The 22,011-nt window shown below is 49.0% G+C and overlaps 1 protein-coding gene across 1 annotated transcript in view; it reads right to left on the reverse strand.

Annotated features, from left to right (window-relative positions):
* The window catches only part of Stx18 (syntaxin 18), a 99,310-nt gene that overhangs the window by 1,294 nt on the left and 76,005 nt on the right, over positions 1 to 22,011 (reverse strand). Inside the window, exons 6-10 of the mRNA XM_051200281.1 lie at positions 15,419 to 15,531; positions 10,585 to 10,673; positions 3,919 to 3,977; positions 2,767 to 2,836; positions 722 to 802 (exon numbers count right to left, since the gene is read on the reverse strand). Coding sequence (XP_051056238.1) covers positions 722 to 802; positions 2,767 to 2,836; positions 3,919 to 3,977; positions 10,585 to 10,673; positions 15,419 to 15,531 — 412 coding nt within the window. The remainder of the gene's footprint in view (positions 1 to 721; positions 803 to 2,766; positions 2,837 to 3,918; positions 3,978 to 10,584; positions 10,674 to 15,418; positions 15,532 to 22,011) is intronic.

Consider the following 22,011-nt stretch of genomic DNA (forward strand, 5'->3'; position numbering starts at 1 on the left):
CTCCCACGCACACCTCCCAAGCTCCCCTTAGATAGGTGACTCCATGCTTGGAGACCGGACAGAGAACAAATGCCTTGCATTCCAGTTTTAAAATTACACTATCTCCCTGTGTGGGTGGGTGGGTTGGAGGGCATGCCAGGGTGTAGGGCCACAGTCAACTCTCTGCTGGCATCATGTGGATTTCAGGGATCAAAATCAGCTTGTCCTGGATGGTAGCAAGCACCTTTGCCCACTGAGCCTTTGCCTTCCATCCTCTTCTGTCCTAACCTCCTAGGATTCAACTGCCCAGGAACTACTCAGGTCTGGCCCAGGGCCCAGGTTGCCCAGGGATGCTCTTGTCTGTGCTGACAGTGGGCCAGCCTGGAGGTCTGGGCTGTAGAGACAGTCTGCTCTCAGGGCCAAGTGCCCTAGAAGTTTCTGGGCCCTCACTCTCAGTGGTTTACCCTTGGCTTCATATGGTCCTGGCCCTACCTGGATGCCCTCCCACCCACACTGTTCTTGCAGGGCCAGGAACTATTTCCTCTTGAGAATGAGCTGCAAATGAGCTGGTCGGTCTTGTGGACACATGCTCTTAGGCTGGCCCTGACGGGAAACCCATGACTACAGCTGCAGGACAGGTCCGGAGTGATACACAGTGCTCCTGGACAGCCTTACCAGTAAGACTCAGGCTGCTGGGACGCAGTGCTGGGCCAAATCAAACCCAAGAGCCCCAGACACCCACCTCTCGTATGTCTTCGTTGCCTTCCTTGATGTTTTCAGTTGCCCCCACGACTAACTGGTGGATGCTGTCGATCTCGGTTTCCTGTAGAAAGAGTGTCAGATAAACCCAGCCACTCCCTCCTCCACCAAGAAGATGTTCTTCTGCAAGTAGTTGTTGCCGTGTTTCAAGGCTGTACCTACACAGCCTGGGCATCCTCATCTGAGAGGTGGCTCAGGGATGTTTACTAGCTTATAGGAGGCCACACAGTATCTGAGTGGCAGGACTAGAATAAGGCTCTTGTTGGGCAGTAGAATCTACACTGACTGCTACCTATCACCTCTCCTGTGTCACTTGTCAAGTGACAAGGACAAATATGACCTGATGATTCTGGACCGGCCATTCCACTAAGGGCTCTCTCCCAGCATTCCATTAATTCTTTATAAGGTCTAGAGGCCAGCTTCAAAATGTTATAGGCTTTGAAACATACTAGCTACCCCACCAGCATATTTTAACGCATTGCAAAAGGTAAGAGTTAAAACGTGCAGACGCTGAGAGAGCCCGGAAGTGGGGTTGCTGGTCACGACTCATGAGACCATGCTATATGAGACCCCACCATGCCAGCCACATGGTACTTACTGCCTTTGATCTCCCTGCGGAGGGGCAGGAAGGTGTGCCCTAATGCGGCCTTTTAGGAACCCTGCCTGATAGACTGCTGTAGAATGGGAAGCAGGATTCAACTACCCAGTCCCTAGCAGTGACCCCGGTGGAGGATATCAGATCAGGAGCTGAGGGGTTTGCCATAAACAGCCCCAACACTGATAAAAGCTTGGTTCTTGAGGCCTCAGCAGTCCAAGAGGCCCTTGGCTGGACTCTAGAGGGACACCGACCCCCTAAGGCACACCTCCTCCCCTGGGGCAGCACTCCCCTCTCAGTGGGACTGCTTTCCCCGGGCTTTGGGGCAGTCGCTGCTGGCAGTTGGTCTCCCTTGGTAGAAGGCTGATTACTGGAGCCTAAGAGGCTGTGACACTTTCCTACATGCGGCTAGTCAGGGCATGTCACCGGAGCACAGGACACATTCCAGTGGCATGTGTGCTGTTACTACAGCAGGGCACTACCTGGCTTGGTCAGAGTCCCACTTAAAGGCCTGCCATGGGCCAGGTATGTCAGTGGTCCTTGTTGGTTCTGAGAGTGAGGCAGGGCTCACCAGCTCCACTTCTGACAGGAATGGGGCTTAGGAGATGTCCTGGCCACAGCATGCAGGGTGGAGCATCCAGACTGATCTCCCTTCAAGTGTTTCAGACAAGGAGAGCTCTCCTCAAAGCAAGCTGCTAGGCCAGGAGGAGCTTGCTTGGATGGCTTCCTGTGTCATGCAACTGATATGACCACCAAGCTGAGGTATCTGCACAAAGCCCGCCTCCGGGCTTCATGAAGTCTGTGAAGAATACCTTACTGTTAATGACCTTGAACTCCTGTTATTAGCTTCTGCCTCGTGCATGTTGACTTAACTCTGTTGTGAGGTTCAGGACTTGTTTCGTGAGAGCCGACAGCCCAGAGACAGAGAGAGGTGTTTTTCCCAGAGTCTTCTACAGTTCATGGGTGCTAAAGTCCTAAGGTCACCTGGAGCAGTCCTACCCCGTCAGACTGTGTTCCCGAGGCAGCATGGACTGGCTGAGAGACTATCTAATTTCTGGAGCACTGTGGACTAAAAGCAGCCTCCATTATGCACTGTGCAGGGCTCGTCTGTGGTTATCTGTGAACATAATAGCAGTCCCGTGTCTCACCCCTTCCTACATTCAGGGAGTGATGGTGTGGAGAGCTACTTGTCTCCCAGCCCTGGACTGCATCCTCCTACCTCCACCAGACACTCTAGCTCTCAGGGACTACTCTACTCTAAGCTGGGTCTCCACATAGAGCCCTCTTACCTGGGACCTTGGAGTGGTGTGACGGGCTACCAAAACATGGTGCTGCCTGGTCTGCACCACTCAGATCCTCTGGAAGAGGGTTCGGAGCTCTAAGTCAGCTCTAAGGCAAAACTCAAAACTGCCGGGCCTTTGGTTCTTTTTTACCTGTTGTAAAACTTTTTCAGTGAATATCTCTTGGAGTCTGGAAATTTCAACGACTCTCCCTTCGATTTGCCTTTAAAAAGGAATCAATAGGTAACATGTTAGTTATTGGCTCTGGGTAATCTAAGAGGGATGGTCCACATCCCTGAAGGAAGGAAGCATCAAGGTGAGAGCAAAAGGAGATGGGCGGGGCGGGGCGGGGCGGGGCAGGCACCGTGAGTCCTCAGCATAGCCTAGTTACAACAGCATGATGCCTGCTGGAGAATCAAAAGGCATGGTCCCTTGGAAAGCGCATCTTTAAAAAGTACACTTCCCTCTCAAGCCAGCTCCTTGGGTCAGCGTGTGATGACCCCATCTGGTTTAACAACTAAGTGCCTGCCCAACTTTGAAATGAGGGGTGAGCCTTTTCCTGCTTCTTGCAGCTGGGGACACCTTGGGGCAGGCTGGGGCTGCGCGGGTCTGGTTGAGGCTGAAATTAACTGCTCCATCACTGCTGGTGACAAGTCAGAGGCAGGAGGAGGAAGGTGACAGGAATGGGAAAGGCAGGCAGGAGACACAGAAGGAACAGTATCAGGTCTTGGGGAAGGAACAGCAAGGTGGCTGGCGACAGGGAGAGCTAGGCTGAGAAGAGGGAGGTCAGAAGGGGAGAACCATCTTTGGGACAAACCCCTGGGACTGTCCAGGGGGAGCAGCCCTGCCCTGAATAAGTCCCCAGGCTGGGAGGGGCTGTACCCTGAATGGAACAGAGCTGTGCACAGACCCAGCTGTTGCTGTCAGAGCACTGTGATACTCCTGTGGCACAAAGGCCCTTGAGTGAGTCCACTGTCAGCTCCAGCCACATGAGTGTGAGCCTCGTCACCTGGCAGCAGACACTACTAGAGCAAGCACCATCACAAGGTCCCTGACTTCATCTTACAGCCACTCCACCCAGGCAGCCCTGTGCTGGTGGCTGTGGCCCTACCTTTGGGGTGGCCTATCCTTAGCAATGCTCTTTCTACAGCTGCAGCACCCATAAGCTTACTGTAGCAGCCAGTCTCCTCCCACAGGCCCAGGCAGCCCTGCCTGGTTACATGTGGGTGCTTGGGTGCCAAAGCAAATGGAAAAAGCTCCCAGTGTCTAGAAAAGCTGTCATCAAGCCATTAGCTATATACACACCTCACTTCATCAAATAAGCTGTTCATTTCACCAATGAGCCGCTGATTTTCTTGTTCAAACTGCAAAGAAACACACACACTCAGAGTGATGGCAAACGGAGCTCAAGAAAGGGGCTAGAGGAACCTTTGACCTCCCACCTTCTAAGGATCACTGCCCAGTCCCATTGGCCAGCACGGGGCTCACTGCCGCCACCCATCTCTAGCACCAACATTTTTAGACAGGACTTGGTGTGGGGAAGACTGAGCTGGGCAGCAGAGGCTGGCAGGCTACCTGGCCTGTGACAGGGACGGTCCTGTGAATCTTGAGAGCCCTGTGTGATAGCACTAGGATTAGAGGTATGCACTGCTGTCTTTTCAGAATAAGCCCCAGGTCTACTCCACTGACCCGTCCTAAAATGTTTTCTGTGGTGTTGAGTCTAGACCCTGGATGCACCTGAGCAGAAGGCTCCGAAAAGAATCGGTAAGGCTACATGGCTGCCTGTTGAGATGCTCCTCTGCCTAGGACACCAGTGGACTGTTTCTCCGTTGGCCTTGCCTGGCCTGGCAGAAGAGACCTAAGAGCCTAAGGTACATGTTGTCTGTGATCCAGTCACTGCCCAGCTCTGTGATGACAGCCTCTGCCATTTCTACAGGGCACAGGTGCATGCCACACCTCTTCAGGCCGGCTGGGGACAACAGCACAGGCACTATGTTAAGGCCTGGCCACAGAGCAGATGGGGGCACTTTCTCTGGAGCCCCCCTGCATGCAGCTTCACTGTGACATTTCTTAACTTGTTCGGGGACCAGCTCTGTCAAGGGTTAGAGCCATCAGGGACCAGCTTCTGTCAAGGGATAGAACCACCTTTCCTTAGTCCCTGAGCCCCGCACAAGCCCTGCTGCTCATCACAACACAAAGGGGCTGGCTTCACCCATCAGACCAGGAAATGGGAATGGAGGAGATGGCAATGCTTCAGGAGGGCAGACGAGTGGGCAGTTCCCAGCAGGACTTGGGCTACAGCAGGCTGGATACAGCATTGCTAATGGCTCTTTTCAGTAGGTATCAAAGGGACCACGTAAGAGAATAAAACCTTCACTTTTGAGTCAGAAAGTGCCAGCTGTTGCTCAGCAGTGACTTAGGAGGCCAGACTTCCCTGAGAAGGTGTAATTACTTCAGTTGTAGGTGCTAATTTACCTGCATTAATCTCCTCAGGTATGTGCAGGCTTGTTTTCCAGGGAGGCATTTTCTTCCCCCCCCCCCAATGATAAAATATGGTCCTGCCCTTTTAAATCTTGTCCTTAGTTGCTTTGAAACTGTTCCTAAATACAATTAACTGTGAGTCTAGGTGACTTATTACTGGAATGTTGCCTGGGTTTGTTTCTGGTTTCCTCCAGTTCAGCCTTAGCAGCTGTTACTAAAGAAATCCTAACACGGGCTCCAGGGGCCAGGCAAAGGCACAGCTTCTGCTTCTGGTTTCCCTGAGCCCAAGGGTCCTGTATGCCATCTCAGAAATAGCCAGCCTCCCAAGGAAAAGAGAAACAGATGCCTTAGGCCATCCCATGTGGTAAGGGGTGAAGAGCGTACTGACGGGAGCTTCCATGGAGAGCACCACCACTACAGGGCAGGGCAAAATGAAATGGAGTTAATAAAAACAAACTCTTCCCCTAAGCCAGTTGTTCTCAACCTCCCTAATGCTGTGACCCTCTGATACAGTTCCTCATGTTGTGGTGACCCCCAACCATAAAATTAATCATTGCTCCTTCATAACTGCGATTTGACTACTGTTATGAATCATACTGTAATGCCTGTGTTTTCCTGTGGTCTTAGGTGACCCTGTGAAAGAGTTATCCAACCCCAAAGGGTTGTAGCCCTCAGGTTGAGGACCACTGCCTTAAGCAGCAAGGCCACCATTTACTGAAGTCTTATGGGGTCTAGAGTGTTCATTGGCACTGGGTTCAAGGCAGTGCTCTGAAAGGCAAGCCTGCCCCAAAGGTTGGGTGGCAGGGGCAGTTGGTCATATACCCCATAGGTATGGAAACAAGGTGGGAGGCCTCATGAAAATGGCTGGGTGGCCCTAGGAGGTCAACGGCTTCTCAATGGCCATTAGTTTCTATGTGGACAGCTGGGAGCCTTATCCTTCCCTGACCCTGAGGTGTACAGTCACAGCTGGGATCCCAGCCCTTTCCTTTGAAACTGTATGTTTTTGGGCAGGTGAGTAATTCAATCACTGTCCCTTGACTTTTGTCACCAAATGGGGACAAAAGGACTTAGACAGTGAAACCATGAAAACATGTACACTGTCTACATGAATAGTCTGTGGGAGACAGATTCCAGAAAGGTAACGTGAGTGGTGAGATGTCTGAAGATCCCTTTCTCCTGTCTGACCTCAGATTCAATGAGGCAGCTGTGGCCCTTGACTATTTCACTCTGTCAGGCTCTGGAAAATTCAGACAGTCCATCCTAGGGTCAGTCTAATTGTGCAGCCATGCTGCTTCCTCACATAAGTAGGCCAGGCCCAGGGCTGAACCAAAGTCCTGGTCTCTGTGGTCAACACTACAGCAGGATGCATATATGTTCAGAGATGCAATGTGACCACAGTCTAGGAGATGCTTATCACTTAATGTGCTATGTTTGGATATGGCTTCTCTCCTGAAAAGGCTCATGGTTGAATGGAGAGTTGGTTTCCAGCTGGCACATCCAGCCATCGAGAGGTTATTGGATCATTAAGGCTTTGGTGCAGTCACTGAATTATTCAGTGACTGATTCAGAATGATGAAGGATGTAGCTGAGGATGGGTCCAGCTGGCATCCAGGTGCATGTCCTTGGGGCAGCTATAAGAGGATCAGCTCTTTCCCACCACGCCCTTCTGCCATGATGCTTGCTGTCTTATCATAGGCCCAGAGCAAATGGAGCCACTGGCTACAGCCTACACCCTCTGAAACCACACAGTCGTCGGGTGATCTTTCCTACCTTGAACAGCTTGTCTCTGGTATTTGTCACAGTGAAGGATGGCTGCTTCCCTTTTCTTAGGCTCATATGTATTCCATGCTGGCTTACAACTCTACGTATTTGAGCGCCTTCCTGCTTTCCCTTCACAAGTGCTGAGATTACGGGTGTGCCCTGCCACCCCTGGTTTATCAGCATCACCCTAAGGGTCTAAGGCTTGAGAACCAGGGGACAACCCACACAGTGGGGCCTGAATAAATACTCCCTTCCGGATGAGTTTAAGTAACAACACAGGTGGAAGTGCCCAGGGCAGCCACGGTGACAGGTGACAGCGCAGTGTGATAAGCAATAGCTCCCTTGGCTGTCTTACTCTGCTACTGGGCAGCTAGACTTCCCAGCTGGGCTTTGTGAAAGGGCTTCTAATCTGGTTTAAAGGACCCAAGTCCATTTGTAATAGCTTACTGTAGAAATCCTGCCTTTAACCTAACCCTCTTTGCTAAGTGTTACAAAGAAAGTCACTACTTCCTAGGCCCCTGAGTAGAAAAGAAGGCAGGATGGAGTACTCCCATTTCAAGTCACCCAGAGAAGATAAGGGAGGACTCGGGACTCAAGACTCTCTCAACAACACCTAGGTTCTTGATGCATAAACTATGCTGGGCCACAGTGTGAAAGCTGTGCCAGCTGGCTGCCTGGCTCCATGAGCTGTCTCAGGGGACACCTGCTACAGACACGTTTCATAGAGGGTTAAGAAAGAGAGCACTTTCAAAGTTACCTTAATGAACAACACATCAATGAATAAAGGTGACTTTACTTGAGTAAACTGAATGAGGCACATAAAAGTAAAGTGGGCTCTAAAAGGAACAATTTTCTTGATGGTCGACATTAGAAAACAACTAAGTTTCTCTTGGCCATAAAACCTCTGCTAACTCAAGGCCCCATCCACCTGTACCATGACTTACACCTGGGGAGTGACTGTGCATATCAAGTAACATCCCGAAGCCATTCTGCAATGCCTAGCAACCATTTCTTTGGCTCAAAGAATGAATTAAATTGCCCTTATAGTGCTTCACTCATTATTTCCCCTGAGGGAAAGTTCCAAAACTGATTATGAACTATGACCACAATTTGCTAAAGTACTTTGCAATGTAAAACCAACAATATAGTATTCTTTCCCATTGTTTCCAGGATTTTTTTTTTTTTACTCCCAAATAAGAACATCATTAAGTGAACACTAAGTAGCCTGTTAACAAAAGTTCATGACACCTTCTGTCCCACCCATCTGCACCAACACAACACAAACTAGGAAGTACTGCAGATTGATTATATGTCACCAGCACCATGGCCGAAATGCCAGCCTTTTTGGGAATGGTCTGGGTGGGGCAGAGGACATGAAATCTGACACCAACTGTCTTTCGAGAGAGCCTCACACCCTCACATCATCTTCAGCTGTGTGGCATGTGAACTGTGCACAGGGCCTCCCTGGCTGTGCTGAGGGGCTCTCAACTGTGGCTTCCTGCAGTTCTTCAGGGCATCCATTCTAACCAGCACGAGGTCCACTGAGGCTCACTTGCTTCCTTAGAAAATTAGTGACAGGAGGATTCACAGCTAACTGCCTGGTCCTAGAGCCCTGGCTCCTCATCATCTCAGAAGGGCCATGCTGTGGATGGCAGACACCCCGTTGTCGGCTCCCTCAGGCCTACCTTCCACACTACCTACCAGTGGCTTCTTTCTTTTCTTTTCTTTTGTAGATTTTTAAATTTTTATTATGTATACAACATTCTGCCTCCAGGTATGCCTGCATGCCAGAAGAGGGCACCAGATTCCTTTATTGATGGGTGTGAGCTACCATGTGGTTGCTGGGAATTGAACTCAGGACCTCTGGAAGAGCAGCCAGTGCTTTTAACCTCTGAGCCATCTCTCCAGCCCATGTCTGTGGCTTCTAAGTCATGTGCCTGCAAAGGTTAACAGACCTTTGGGGCTCATCACTGCTCCAGGAGGAAGGCAACATCCTCTGGCAAACCCCTGTGTGCATTCTGGCTATCTCCTTTATGAAGAATGATGGGACATCAAAGAGTGAGGTCCAACACAAATTTACATCCTGTTTACACTTGACAAAAGTGTCCTTTCTCAATGAAGAGACTGAGAAGTATACATTACTATGTCTACCAAATTTGCAACATTTGCATCAATATAACTCATCATTTCCACGAGCAAAATTATTTTATATAAACCGAAGATAAATGACATGATCTTAAGACACTCCTGTCATTATCAGTTGTCAGAAGGAATGCAATCCAACTGTGTTGAAACTCATTTGTTGGTTTCTACATTGCAGTCTACTTCTAATGCAGCATTCCCAGGGAACACTCATGGCCCTGTCCCCTGCCCCTATACACAGGGTTTCTCTAGGACCTCCTCTAAGTCCTTGATACTCCAGCCCTAAGATGCCTCTAGGACCCTATGACAGCCCCTACCTGCCATGTCCACAGCATTTCCAAGCTGTCTGACATGGAACTCATCCCCTCTTGCTCCCTGCTCCCTACTCCCCAATGTCCAACTCCATGCTTGTCCCTCTCCTGAGTGCTCAAGTCTCCTGGAAGTAGCCATTATTGCTCCTGAGAGAGGTTCCAGAAGGCAGGAGTGGGCTGTAGTCAGCCGTGTCTACACAGTCCTTTCTTCTGCAGTGGCTCCTTGGGCTTCTGGCATGTTGGTTTTCACCTGTTTATGCTACTTTCTGGAAGGAAAACTTTCTGTTTCAGCCTTTGATTCAGGCAAGGAGAAGCAGGGAATCTGAAGAGTAAGAAGCACTCCTTATCACTGGCCTGGGACTAAGGCAGTGACAGTCAAGCCAGGATCCTTCTCACACGGTGCTAGCACAGTAGAGAAGGTACAGGAGGCAGGACACTGGGGTGGCTGGCGGGTCAGAGAGGACTCCAGGAGGCTACACTGGAGACATGATAGGAGTCAGGAAGGAGTGGCGAGGAAAGGCCCTTTGGGGGCAATAGCCACAACCACAAACGGCTTCCTGAAAGGCTGAGGGCTAAGCCAAGGCCAGAGCCCATCCTTACTAGACAAAAGGGCTTCTGTTCACCACTGCTCCTATGTCTCCAGAGGCTGGGAACCCAGCTCTTAAAGGCTTGCTGGTAAGGCCTTTCTTGCTCTTTGCCAAAGGCAGAAGGTGGTGAATACTGCAGGCCTGAAGAAGATCCAGGCAGATGAATCCTAAAATGCTCACTGTCAATGGCTGCCCAGCTAGGACACTGCCATTTGGGAAGTCCTCACCAATACTTTGTGCCTTGAAACCATTGAGATGACAAACAACAACACTTAACACAGGGGACAGGTCATCAGCAGGGGGTGGTCACTGTTCTGATGGTTGTTTCCGCCATCCTTCAGTCATCACTATGCTTTTCTGTCATTTCCATGTCGCCCAATGACTCAATTATTGAGTACAACATCATTTTGGCAAATACAGAAGAAGGATTTCGTTTAATCTCGATGCCTACTATATTGCTGGTGAAGATACTTAGCAAGGCCATCCAAGCTAACTTCTGTTTTTACTATGCTACTGTATACTGAAATCATGAAAACCCTAACAGGGAGTAAAACATTAAGTGGGTAAGTGTATATAAAATGTGTTTATATTTTTAAAGCCAGTATCAACTTAGGGCAAGGGCCTTTGCGCAGCCTCACACTCACTGACGGACAGAGGGCAGGCAGCAGAAAGGAAGCAGTTAGCATTACCATCTGTATCTCTTCTGGAGACAGCTCGTCGTCAACACTGCCATCGCCCCAGGTTCCCAGTTCAGGCTGTGCTTCGGTCAAAGGCTTTTCTGTTAAGAAACAAAACAGCAAGGTGGACAAAGACAGGAGGCCAGCTATTCCTTCAGAATTGGCAGCTGAAGAACGGGCATATGAAGACACCAGGCAGAGTGGGGTTCTGTAGCATGGTCCATATTGAACATTAGCTAACGTGCAGCAGGGGCTCCATGTCCCAGCCCACACAATATGGAGTCTTTCTCTAGGACAGCCACAAATCCTAGAACATGAACATTTTAATCTAGATGCCTTTTGTTCATGATGAGACAAGCACACAATGGCCCCTCACTAGCACAGGAGCCTGGAAAGAACTGTTGCCCAGTGCAATGGGTAGAGCCTGCACATTGTAGTATGGTGGCTGATGGGAGGTAAGGATCGCTCAGTGGAGACTGGGATGAATCTGATCCCCAAAGGTGAATCTAGTTCTGTGTGTCTCAGTGTCCCTGGGCTCCATCACTGTTTTTCCAGGGTCTCAAAGGCATCTTTCTCCTCAGCCCCAGCCAGGAGAATTTCTGTTGAGCCTGTGGGGTGGTGAGTCCAGGGTGTTTTGTTGGGAAAAGCACACCACAACAGCAGTAGAGAGAAGGCAGATAGGGCCGCCCTGTGTGAGAGACACAGCTACATTAGAAAAGCATCTTCCCAGACAGTCACCTACACCCTCTCAGTGCAGGTGAGACAGCAACAGACAAGGGAAAACACAAAGTGTCCTCAGGCAGAGTGGCACTGTTCCGAGGTGACACACTGGGGTGAGCCCACGTGCCTTCACCCATCACTCATGTCCCTGCGACTTCTGTCTCCTACTTGTTCCATCTCCTACCTGGCTTCAGAATGGTACCTATTTCAGATTTTTCTTCCCTCTTCCTTTGAATACAAAAAAGAATCAGAAAGATAAGCTCCATCATAATGGATCCAGGTATGAATCAGCTGCATCAGGCTGGAGAGGTTCTGTACTCTACAGGTGTTCAACTGTATGTTACCTGAAGCCCTCCTGACCTGGGCCTCAGGGTCAGCCTCAAGCGCAGTACTCACAGCATACTGTGCCAAGCAGTCAGATCCAGATGCCCTCTTGCATCCCAGACATTCTGTGGTCTGGCCCCAGCCAGCCTCTGCAACCATATTTCCTACAAATTCCTCACTAACCATGAGGGTTTTCTTTAGTGACTACATTCCACATAAGCTGCCATGACGTCTGGCCTCTTGAGTGTTTTCTTGCTCTGTTCCTATCATCTAGAAGTTTCTAAGCTTTATTTTTGGGAAGGGGTGCTGACTCACTTACTCAGGGTTACCTCTCCCTGAGGTCCACAGGACCCCCTGTTTGTCCCCACTTCTGTTTTTCCTAGGACACTACTTCCTCCCTCCTAGGAGCTGGAATCCTATCCTCCCTGGCAACAGTGAGCTGCACAGGGGCAGGAACAATGACTCACTTCAGAAATCTATCTGAACACCCCAAAACCAAGATGGGCAAACGACTTACCACAGAGAAATGAATAATGCTGCCTTGCCAGGCAGAATGTTTAAAGAAAAGGACTTAATGCCGGGGGTGGCAAGCTAAGCAGGCACAGAGGTGCCAACCTGCCGACTAAATCAGCAAGTGCCAAACGGCAGAGGGATATGGCAGACAGGAGGACAGCTCTTCCCTAGAACTGTTCCACCTTTTCTGTGCCAGACCATGCTTGTCTAAGTGGCATCTCAGTAACTACTGACAGACAAAGTTAGCAAAGGATACATCCACACGGGCCAGGCTCAAGTGTTACCCACAGAAAACCTAGCAGATACCCACACATAGGAAGAAACCGTCTCTATTGCCACGGAGGAAAGGGCAGACACACAGCATGGCTTGGAAGGACAGTGGCTGGCCGTAGGGGGAGATTCTCCCCATCAACAACTAGGCTGGGGTGGAGAGAAGGGCCTAGCCAGGCAGACAGACAGCAGGCCTCTCCCTGAGCAGCCTAGCCGGCTTCTCCCCTCCCTACTGTCTCTTCAGAGGCACACCCAGGCCATGGGTCCCCCAAGCTCCTGCTCCTAAGCACTCTCTGCTCACTCCAGCACCAACACCGTTCCCACCTGCACACCCAGCAGGCACCCCAGGCCCATGCAAGCGCACCAGCATGTGAAGTCCCCCCCCCCCCCCACCGTGCTGCCAGGCTGCACAGAGCTGGACTCATCTCAGGCAGCAATGCCCTTCCCATCTGCTCTTCACTCTCAAGGCTGTACATTACCAACTGCTCCCGCCCCACACACTCACAGTCACTCACTACCTAATAGGTGACCTGTGACTCTAAACTGTGACCTGAGCACTCCTCGCTCCGCTCTGTGTAAGGGGTGGTCCCTGGTGGCAGATGTCTTGTGTCTTGGTTGCTTCAAGAGATTCCTGCCCAGCCTACCAGCTTCCACAGCACCTCTCAGCCGTTCCCAGGCTTTTCAGATATAAGTCATATACAATGGCACACTCCAGCTCTGGACTGCCCAGTGTACTCCTACCGTGCTGAGGTTCAAACTCTACCTCAGTATGTGGGCTGTATGGGTATCACAACCCCCAGCCCACCCTGGCAAACCAGGTTGCCTGTTCCACGCTGCCCTCTCTGGAGGTATCATGTGCTCCCTGGTCACTGGTGATGCTTCGTCCTCTCACAGTGCTTATCTGTGATGGGCAGACAGATGTTCCTTTAAGAGACTGCTTTTTATGGGCTTTGCATTTGTGTGTGTGTGTGTGTGTGTGTGTGTGTGTGTGTCTTGTGTATGTTTTGTGTTTTTTGTTTTTTGCTTTCCGAGACGGGTTTCTTTGTGCAAAAGCTCTGACTGTTCTGGAACTTGTTTAGCAGATTAGACTGGGATTACCGTGTGTGCTTTTAAAATCTACTTCTTTGTTTGTTTGCTTGCTTGTTTGTTTTCTAAAGACACAGAGAGAAAGGGTGTGGTGCTGGGTGGGTGAGCAGAAGCTGGGAGGAGGAGTTGGGAGAAGGGGAACCATGCTCGAGTACATTGCATGAGCAGTTCTTTCTTTTTCAATTAAGAAAGAAGAAACCGCCATTCAGATCCTTTGCCCACTTTTCAACTTTCCATTGAGAGGTCTATCTGTGTCCAGCAGGTGGATGGAAGCCCCTCATCACATGTGTGGTACGATGTAAATGGGTTTCCATTCTGTGGGCTGCCTTTGAATTTCCTGGTGGTGTCCTTTGAGAAGTAAGCTTCAGTGACTGGCGCTGCTCCCTTGCTGCCATGTTTAAGCAGCAGCGCAATGCTAGCATGGCTGTGAGTGCTGGGGCCCAGGTGCTTCCACATCACATGTCCCTTGTCACCTACATGCTGCTCAGACTACTCACAGCTCGACCAGTCAGAAGACAGCCTGGTCATGCGGGCTGAGGTGGAGCCCTGGAGCAACACTGCCCTCCACGCTCACAGACCACAGTGGGAGGGTGTTGGCACACAGACCTTGCTTGTTTCCCTATGAGCCCAAAAAAGAGTCATTTCCACTCACTATGACGTCCCTAACACCCAGCCCAGGGCCTGGCACAACATGCAATGTAGACTTGAGGTCAGCATCTTCTGATGAGACTTTCTCTAGGTCCTCAGCTGGCACTGGCTTTCTTTGCTCTCACCAGATTTATTGAGTGAGTGAATGACTGAATGTGGACGCTGTGTCCAGCTTTAGTAAACTTAGTTATGATGCCCCTGTCATGTCATGTAGGAAGCTATGCCCATGGGACTGTGGGGAAGCCCAGGGCAGGCGCAGGGACATGCAGAACCCCTGCCTGCTGGACCACGGCAGCTACCAGGTAGGAACAGGCTGAGGCTGTGCTGCTGGGCTTCCTTTCTTATATAACCTCTCTGAATCCTGCTTCGCTTCCTCACCTACAAAACACAACAGTGCACACCTCCAAAGATCCAACAGTCTGCCTGGCCTGTGACCCAGTCAGTATGTGTGGCACAGTGAAGAGCTCCAAAAGTGCTGTTCTCCTTGCACACAGGACCTCTGGACTCCTCCAGGCTGGTGAACCATGGTGCAATGGAAACACTTAGGAAATGCAAGGAATCATGAGGTGGAGGCGAGCTTGAGAGCCCAACCACCATACCAGTGAATTCTGGGCCCACCATTCATGAGCTTTCACCTCAGACAAGGAGTGCAGGCTCTGAGCGTTTCAGTCTCCTCAATAAAAGAGACTCATGACACTGCAGTTGTTACAGTGAGGCACAGCATTGCAGAGCCACAGGCCCCACGGCTTCGGTGAGCTCACTAACTGTACTCAGGGATGCAGTGCTCTGAGCGGGGGCACGTGGACTGCACCAATCATGAAGCGGTCTGTGACATTCAGCTCGAAGGATACCGCATTTCTTTGGCATGCACTGTCAGGGACATTACTGTATCTGTGATGACAAGAAACACAAACCCATACTCGCACCTTGTCCCAAGGGCTTCCTGGCTGTGGAGGCCCCTGAGAAAGCACGCTCCACCCTGGGCCAGTGGGGCTGTCTGCTGCCAGTGCAGACTTCCCTGTGGAGGGTTCCATACACCTGGCTTTAGCAGACAGCGGGGATAGCGCCCACTCAGTCTCCAGCCGCTGCACAGGAAAGCAGCCCTTCCTCAGGTCCAAGTGAACACGTGACCCCTCAGACAGAGCACTGCCACTCCGAGTTTCTTTTGCTTGGGGCAGCTATGCTCACAGCAGGGCTCAGGAACTGCTGCCTTCCCCCGCTTTGTATCCCTGCCAATATGTCGGGAGGAAGAAGTGCAAAGCAAACCCTTTATACCGACTCATACCTGGCAACCCCTCGGCAGCAGGCTTTTCTTCAGCGTCCTGGGAAGCAGTCTGTGAGGCTTTCTCAGATGGCGGTTCTTTCCTCTTTGTGTTTGGCTCGGGTTCCAGCTTAGATCTAAATACAAATACCCAGCAGTTATTTATTTTGCCTTCACAACAGGATTCTTTTCTGACAACAGAAAGGGTCATGTGGGACTTGTGCATTTTTGCTCTGGTCTCTCTACTGGGGCCCAAGAGTCACACGGACACACCATACCTTACTGCAAGACACCATGTGAATGGTGCACTGCCTTCTGCATTTCAGCCAGAGCAGTGGGCCTAGCATCCGGTGACACCACATCAGGAAGTGAACATATCCAGTAATTTTACACTAGTGCCAAAGTATTGCCACACACACACACACACACACACACACACACGAAGCCATATGCGCGCTTTCTCGAAGTAGTTGAGCCAGAAGTCTCACACTTGGTTTTCTTCCCACCCGTTCACATACTTCTCTGCCCATGATGTGGTCTCCTTTTCTACCCATAGGGTGCATATTTACCTCTGCTACCTAGAGAGCTCCGCAGGCTTTCTTTGTAAATGGTATTTATTATTCATTATGTGCACACACGAGTATCTGCAGGCACATAGTACACACTTGGAGGTCAGAAGACAGCTTCAGTAAGTAAATCTTCTCTCTCCCCTTTGTTGAGGCCGGCCCCCTCTTCCTTCTCTGGGAGCCCCAGGTGACTCCGCCTCCCATCTCACTGCAGGCGTACTGAGACTACCGAAGTGTGCAGGGCTTCTGGTGTTTGTCTGGATGTTTGCTTTGGTTTTAACCATGGGTTCTTAGGATCAAACTGAGGCTATTAATTAGGCTTGTACAGAAATGCTTTTACCTGCTAAACCATCTTGTTGAACTGTGTGTGTGTGTGTGTGTTGCACGCAAGTGCATCCACCCATATGTGCATGTTTAGAGGTCAGAGGTCAATGTTGGGAGTTTTTCTCTAAAACTTTCTACCTTATTTTTATTATTTTTAATTTTGTTCTCATTTTGTAGCTCTGGCTAGCCTGGAACTCGCTATGTAGGCCTTAATATCATAAGAGATCTGCCCGCCTCTGCTTCCTGAGTGCTGGGGTTAAAGGTGTGCGCCACCACACCTGGCTCCTACTAATTATTTGAGAAGGGTCTCTCACTGTTTCAGCCAGACTTGCTGGCCAGTGAACCCCAGGAACTACCAGTCTCCACTTCAGGTGCTGAGGTTCCAGGTGAGCACTGCCATGCCTAGATTGCACATGAGTGCTGGGGACCTGAACTCAGCTCCTTACACTTGCACAAGCACTTCACCCAAAGCCATCTGTCCAGGCCCTGGCTTACATAGCAAGTGCTCTCCTATTTCTCTGCAGGCACCTGACCCTCCTTTGAGTGGGTCTGTGCTTCTGTGAGCCATGAGTGCTGCTTAGCTGCATCTGAGTACTCTACCTGCACGTAGTGCCTGCTGCGACCTGCAAAGGCTGAGGTCCAGTGGTCAGCTTTACTGAGTGAAGCTTTAGGATGCAGGGCTAATGTAAGACGGGTCACTGGGGATATGCCCTTGAAGATGCCACTGGGACCCTGGATCTTTCTTTTTCTTTGTTCTCCAACTGTGTTGCCATGAGGCAAACAGGTTTCATTTTTCATGTGCTCCTGTCACGTATGTGCCACCAGGGTCAAGTAATCGTGAGCCAAGACCTCTAAAACTGTGACCTCAGCAGACTGTCTTCTTCTGACTCCTCGCTTTATTTTCATTTTTGGAGTCACAGTTTTACTATGTAGTCCTGGCTGGCCTGGAACTTGCTATGGGACCTGCCTGCTTCTGTCACCTGAGTGTTCAGATTAAAGGTGTGTGTCACCACGACTGACCTCTTTTTAAGGTGACTGTCACAGATGTTTTGTCAGAGTGATGGGTATCTAACTAACACAGTGTTCAATAAAACCTTGTTGAATGAATGAATGTTTTACAAACACAAGCAAATGGCTAACCAAGGAGAAAAACCTGTCTTAAAATAATGTGCTTTAGAGCCAAGCAGACTTGGCTGCATGCAAGACTGTAATCCCAGCACCCAGGAAACAGGCAGAATGATTGCTGCCACAAGTTTTATGACATCCTAGGTTACAATGTGCAAAGAAAAGAATCAATCAATCACCAAAATAAAACAATAGACATCATCACAGTTTTACCAAAACCTATATGAAAATTACAGGCAGGATGCTAAAATGATCCATGATACAGTCCCAGCTGTTAGCCAGCCAGACTGTGAGTAAAAGAATAAAGTCAACTTGTGCTGGCTGAATCTGGTTTACACATGCCACTTAGTATTTGCCAAGAACCTATGATGTACCAAGTACTTCTGTAAGCACCTTATGAGGATAAATGTAGACAAATTTACCCAACTCTGGAACATCTAAGAAGTTACTAGTATTAAATGACCATTATTATTATTATTATTATTATTATTATTATTATTAAGAAGGAAACTGAAGTAACATAGTAGCTAGGCTGAGACAAGACCTCAGGTTCCCAGCTCATGACTGGGTATTTGTATAAAATAGATGATCATTAATGGCATTCAGATCCTGACTATGGACAACTGTCCACAGCAGAGACCTCACAAAAGGCTTATGTCAGGACACAGAAGGAACTCCTACAAAAATTAACAAAAGGCAAATGATTCAATAACAAAGTATGTGAAAGACCTGAATAGATATTCTGGAGGAAATACAGAAATCATCTATAAACATACATGAATAGCTGATTAGCACAAACCCAAGCCACAGTGAGATGATCCTGCACACCGGCACAGGGTAAGAGTTAAAATACTTTTGATCTACACTATATCTTTGGGAGAATGAGGACAAATCAGAGCCTCACACAGCTAGATGGTGTGTAAAACACTGTTACCACCATGGAAAAACCTGGAACAGTTTCTTATTAAATTTAAGAATGTCTCCACGGTAACAGAGCAAACCCCCTTTGAGGCATTTACCAAAGAGAAAGGGAAAGGTATGTCCACATGAAACAAACTGGCAAGCAGTCACAGCAGACTCACTCATATAGGAAAAGCATGGAAACAACCCCATGCCAACCAACACAAGAGTGGATAAGGCAATGGTGTGTGCTTGCACAGGGTGATACTACTCAGCAACGGAGAGCAAATCACAAACCCTGCGGCATGGTTAATCTTTTTAAAATGTGTTAAGAAGAGGGCTGGGCCACAGTACTCACCGAGCATGCCTAAGGCCCTGGACTTGATCCCAGTACTGCAAAAACAAACTCAAACCTTTTAGAAACAACCAGGGCTCTTCGGGTCAAATTAGTGTTGGAATTTAGTAATTGAGTATCTTGACACATTAGACAATTTTCAAACTAGCCTAAAAAAAGATATCCATCAATGAGAATTTATCAATGAGAATTTTCAATATTTTCTTCTGGTTAGTAAATGACAAGTATTGTGACATTTCTTGATCTGATTTCTCGTCTATAAAATGGGGCTACCAGAGTGTCCTCAGTGGTCAATGGTTCTCCTGAGATGCTTAAGTAACAGAGTCAACAGTACATGACCAAAGTGGCAGGTCATCTGTCCCCCAGCAGCGTTACATGAGTGACGAGCATGGTCTCACAGAAGAGGTCCTGAGACAGTGCACCCAACTGTCCTTGATGCTTTTCTCCTTGAGGAGACAGAATCCTCACAGAAGCACCTGTGGGAAGGACCGACTCTGGCCCAGGGTTCAGCGGATACAGCCGATCACGGTAGGGAGCCTGGTAGTACAGGCAGCTCAAGGCTGTGGCAGTGGGGACGTGGTGAGGCTGTGGACTACACCACTGTGGCTACCATGAGCAAAAAGACTGCTGGGAGCCGAGGCTAGACCTCATCTCCCAAAGGTTCCACAGCCTCCCAAAACAGGGTCACTAGCTGGGTACTAAGTTCAAACACATGAGCCTGCAGGGAATGTTTCAGATTCAAACCAATGGAGTCCGAGAGGAACTCTGCAGTCCAGAATAGCATAAAAATGCAGAGAAGGGCACACTGCATAGATGCCAACTGCGCTCCAAAGCTGCTCATCTCTCGGCTGGGCTACAGAAGGGATAAGTGTGAAGTATCCTGATAATCAGCCTGGTGTGGGATCCTGCAGAACCTTCCTTTAGGTTCCTGACTCCATGGACCACCTGAGGTGGCAGTTCACCACACAATACCACAAATCCAAGTTTATAAGTCTGGGTCCTAAGGTCATGAGCTGAGCAACTTCCATGAAAGAGGCACTCAGGAATGAGATATATTCAACAATGGATTTGATTCTAGACTGCCCCTTACTTACTATGTGTGATTGTGGATTATGCTTTGATTCTCAACATCTACAAAATGGGGGAAACCCTGCCTCTACCCAAGGTATTTTAAAGATGAAATGAGATCACCTAGGAGTTAAGTACCTAGTACTCGGCTCCCACCTGTTTCCTTATTTACAAAGCTACTTCCACTAGTTTTCACCCCAACCCCGAACCCAGGGCTCATTCTGGCTTTCTTTTCTTTCCTTTGCTTTTGTGATAGCAAGCAACCTGGCCCCGAACAGCCATCTGATCAAACCGACCACACAAGTTCTGTTGCAAAGACTAAACAACAGCATCCGTTACCAGTTGTATGAAATGCCAATGCTGTACGAGTTCTTTCGAGAACTTATGAATGGGGAATGCTGGGAACTTCACAGGGTGGGAATCACTCAAAATCCCAACAGAGAGTATGACTTTGCCAGACACAAGGACAGATAGGACATTCCAGGCATAGGGGACCAGAAGCTGGTCATTTACCTTCACATGATCATCATAGCTGGCCATTTCTAATGCATAACCACTCTCTCACCACGTGAGAGGTTCCGGCTGTCCCACACCCATTCCTCATTGTCATTTTTAGTCTAGGTGGTCTGACAAATGTAAGCTGGTATTCTGTGTTTCAAACTTTAATGTATATCAACTACACAGAGAGAAGTTTGAAGTATGAAGATTCCCTCAGTGAGTAAGGTCCAGCCCATTGCCCTTACCTTTGAATGTCTAACATATTCCCTAAAGACAGAAAGCTCTGATGTAACCACCACAATCAGAAAAGGCACAGTCATCTCTTATTCCCATCACTTCCTTGGAATATTCCATTTTGACCAACAATATCCTACACAGCCAAAGGGTCCAGGTAAGAATCCTGCATCTTGTTACCCGCTAATGCTTTCTTTAATCTGTTTGGACTGTTTCCTTTAGACTCTCCTTGAGTTCCGTGTGCCTGACACCCTAACCCCGCCAGTCACTCCAACCATGCCTCTGAACTTAAGCCTGGAGCTTGGTGGCTGCAGCCTGGTGATGCATTGGCAGAAATCACAGAAGCACTGCTGCTATTCTGGGGCATCCGCCAGCCTGTGTGTGACATGGTGGCTGAACAGCTCCCTGTTGTAAGGGTTTTCTTCCTCTTTGTCAATAAGAAGAAGGGGAAACACTTGACATTACAACTCTTTTGAAGACGAAAGTTTTTGTCCTTCCTGGTCTCACAGCTGCTTCAGCTCCAAATAAACACATGGATGCTATATTAATTATAAAACTGTTGGCCAATGGCTAGGGTTTCTTACTGGCTATCTCTCTCTTAATTATTATTCCATAACTACTAATCTATGCATTTCTACATGGCCGTATCTTACCAGAGAACACCTGGCACGTCCTATCTTCCCAGTCTCTACATGGTGTCTCTTCATGGTCTTTCTCTTCTCTCCCTAGCATTTTCCTTGTCTCCTAGTCCCACCTATCTTCCTGTCTCTATTGATCAATCAGTGTTTTATTCATCAACTGATAAGAGAAACATATACAGAAGAACATCCCCCATTACTCTTTCAAACTTTGCTTATGAATTTACTCCTGTCCAGATGGACTCCTGATGCCCTCTCTTTCTCACTGGGCTACAATCTACTTGCTCTCCTTTTAGTTTTAACTTGGGGCATCTTAAATGTGGCCAAAAGAAACTCCTCAGGCTAGTTGCTGTGACTTTCAGACACATTCTATCATCCTGTAATCCCTCCATGTTTCCTAAATCCAGCCTAGGGAGAATAAGCCATTTCTCTAGGAAGCCCAATCCCTTGAACCCGGAAATGGTGGTACTTAGAAACCAAGACACGTGTGTGTGTGTGTGTGTGTGTGTGTGTGTGTGTGTGTGTGTGAGTGTGTGTGATGCTACTGTGGTATCACTGCTCACAGGTCTTCCCAGTATGCATATCTAGAAAACATACATTATTTATGGTCATACAACACTGACTTCGAGACTGAGCTATGGAACACTTATATCTTTCATTCTAACCCATACCACAAAGTCTAAGCAAGCATCCTGACCTTTTCAGTTTTTTTACACGGTGACAAAACTGGCTTGCTCTACCTTCTCTATCAGCTGTTGGATCACCTGTGTGAGCCAACACCCTCAGCTCCACCTCTACACTTCCCCTCCTGGAGAGGACACACCCATCTGTGCATGCCTCTCGTTGCCTCTCTGACCACCTGCCCTCCCTGACACCCTACCCTGGGCAGCAGGCCTCCTCACCAGCAGA

This window comes from Phodopus roborovskii, unplaced genomic scaffold, assembly GCF_943737965.1.
Source record: "Phodopus roborovskii unplaced genomic scaffold, PHOROB, whole genome shotgun sequence".
NCBI classification, from domain to species: domain Eukaryota; kingdom Metazoa; phylum Chordata; class Mammalia; order Rodentia; family Cricetidae; genus Phodopus; species Phodopus roborovskii.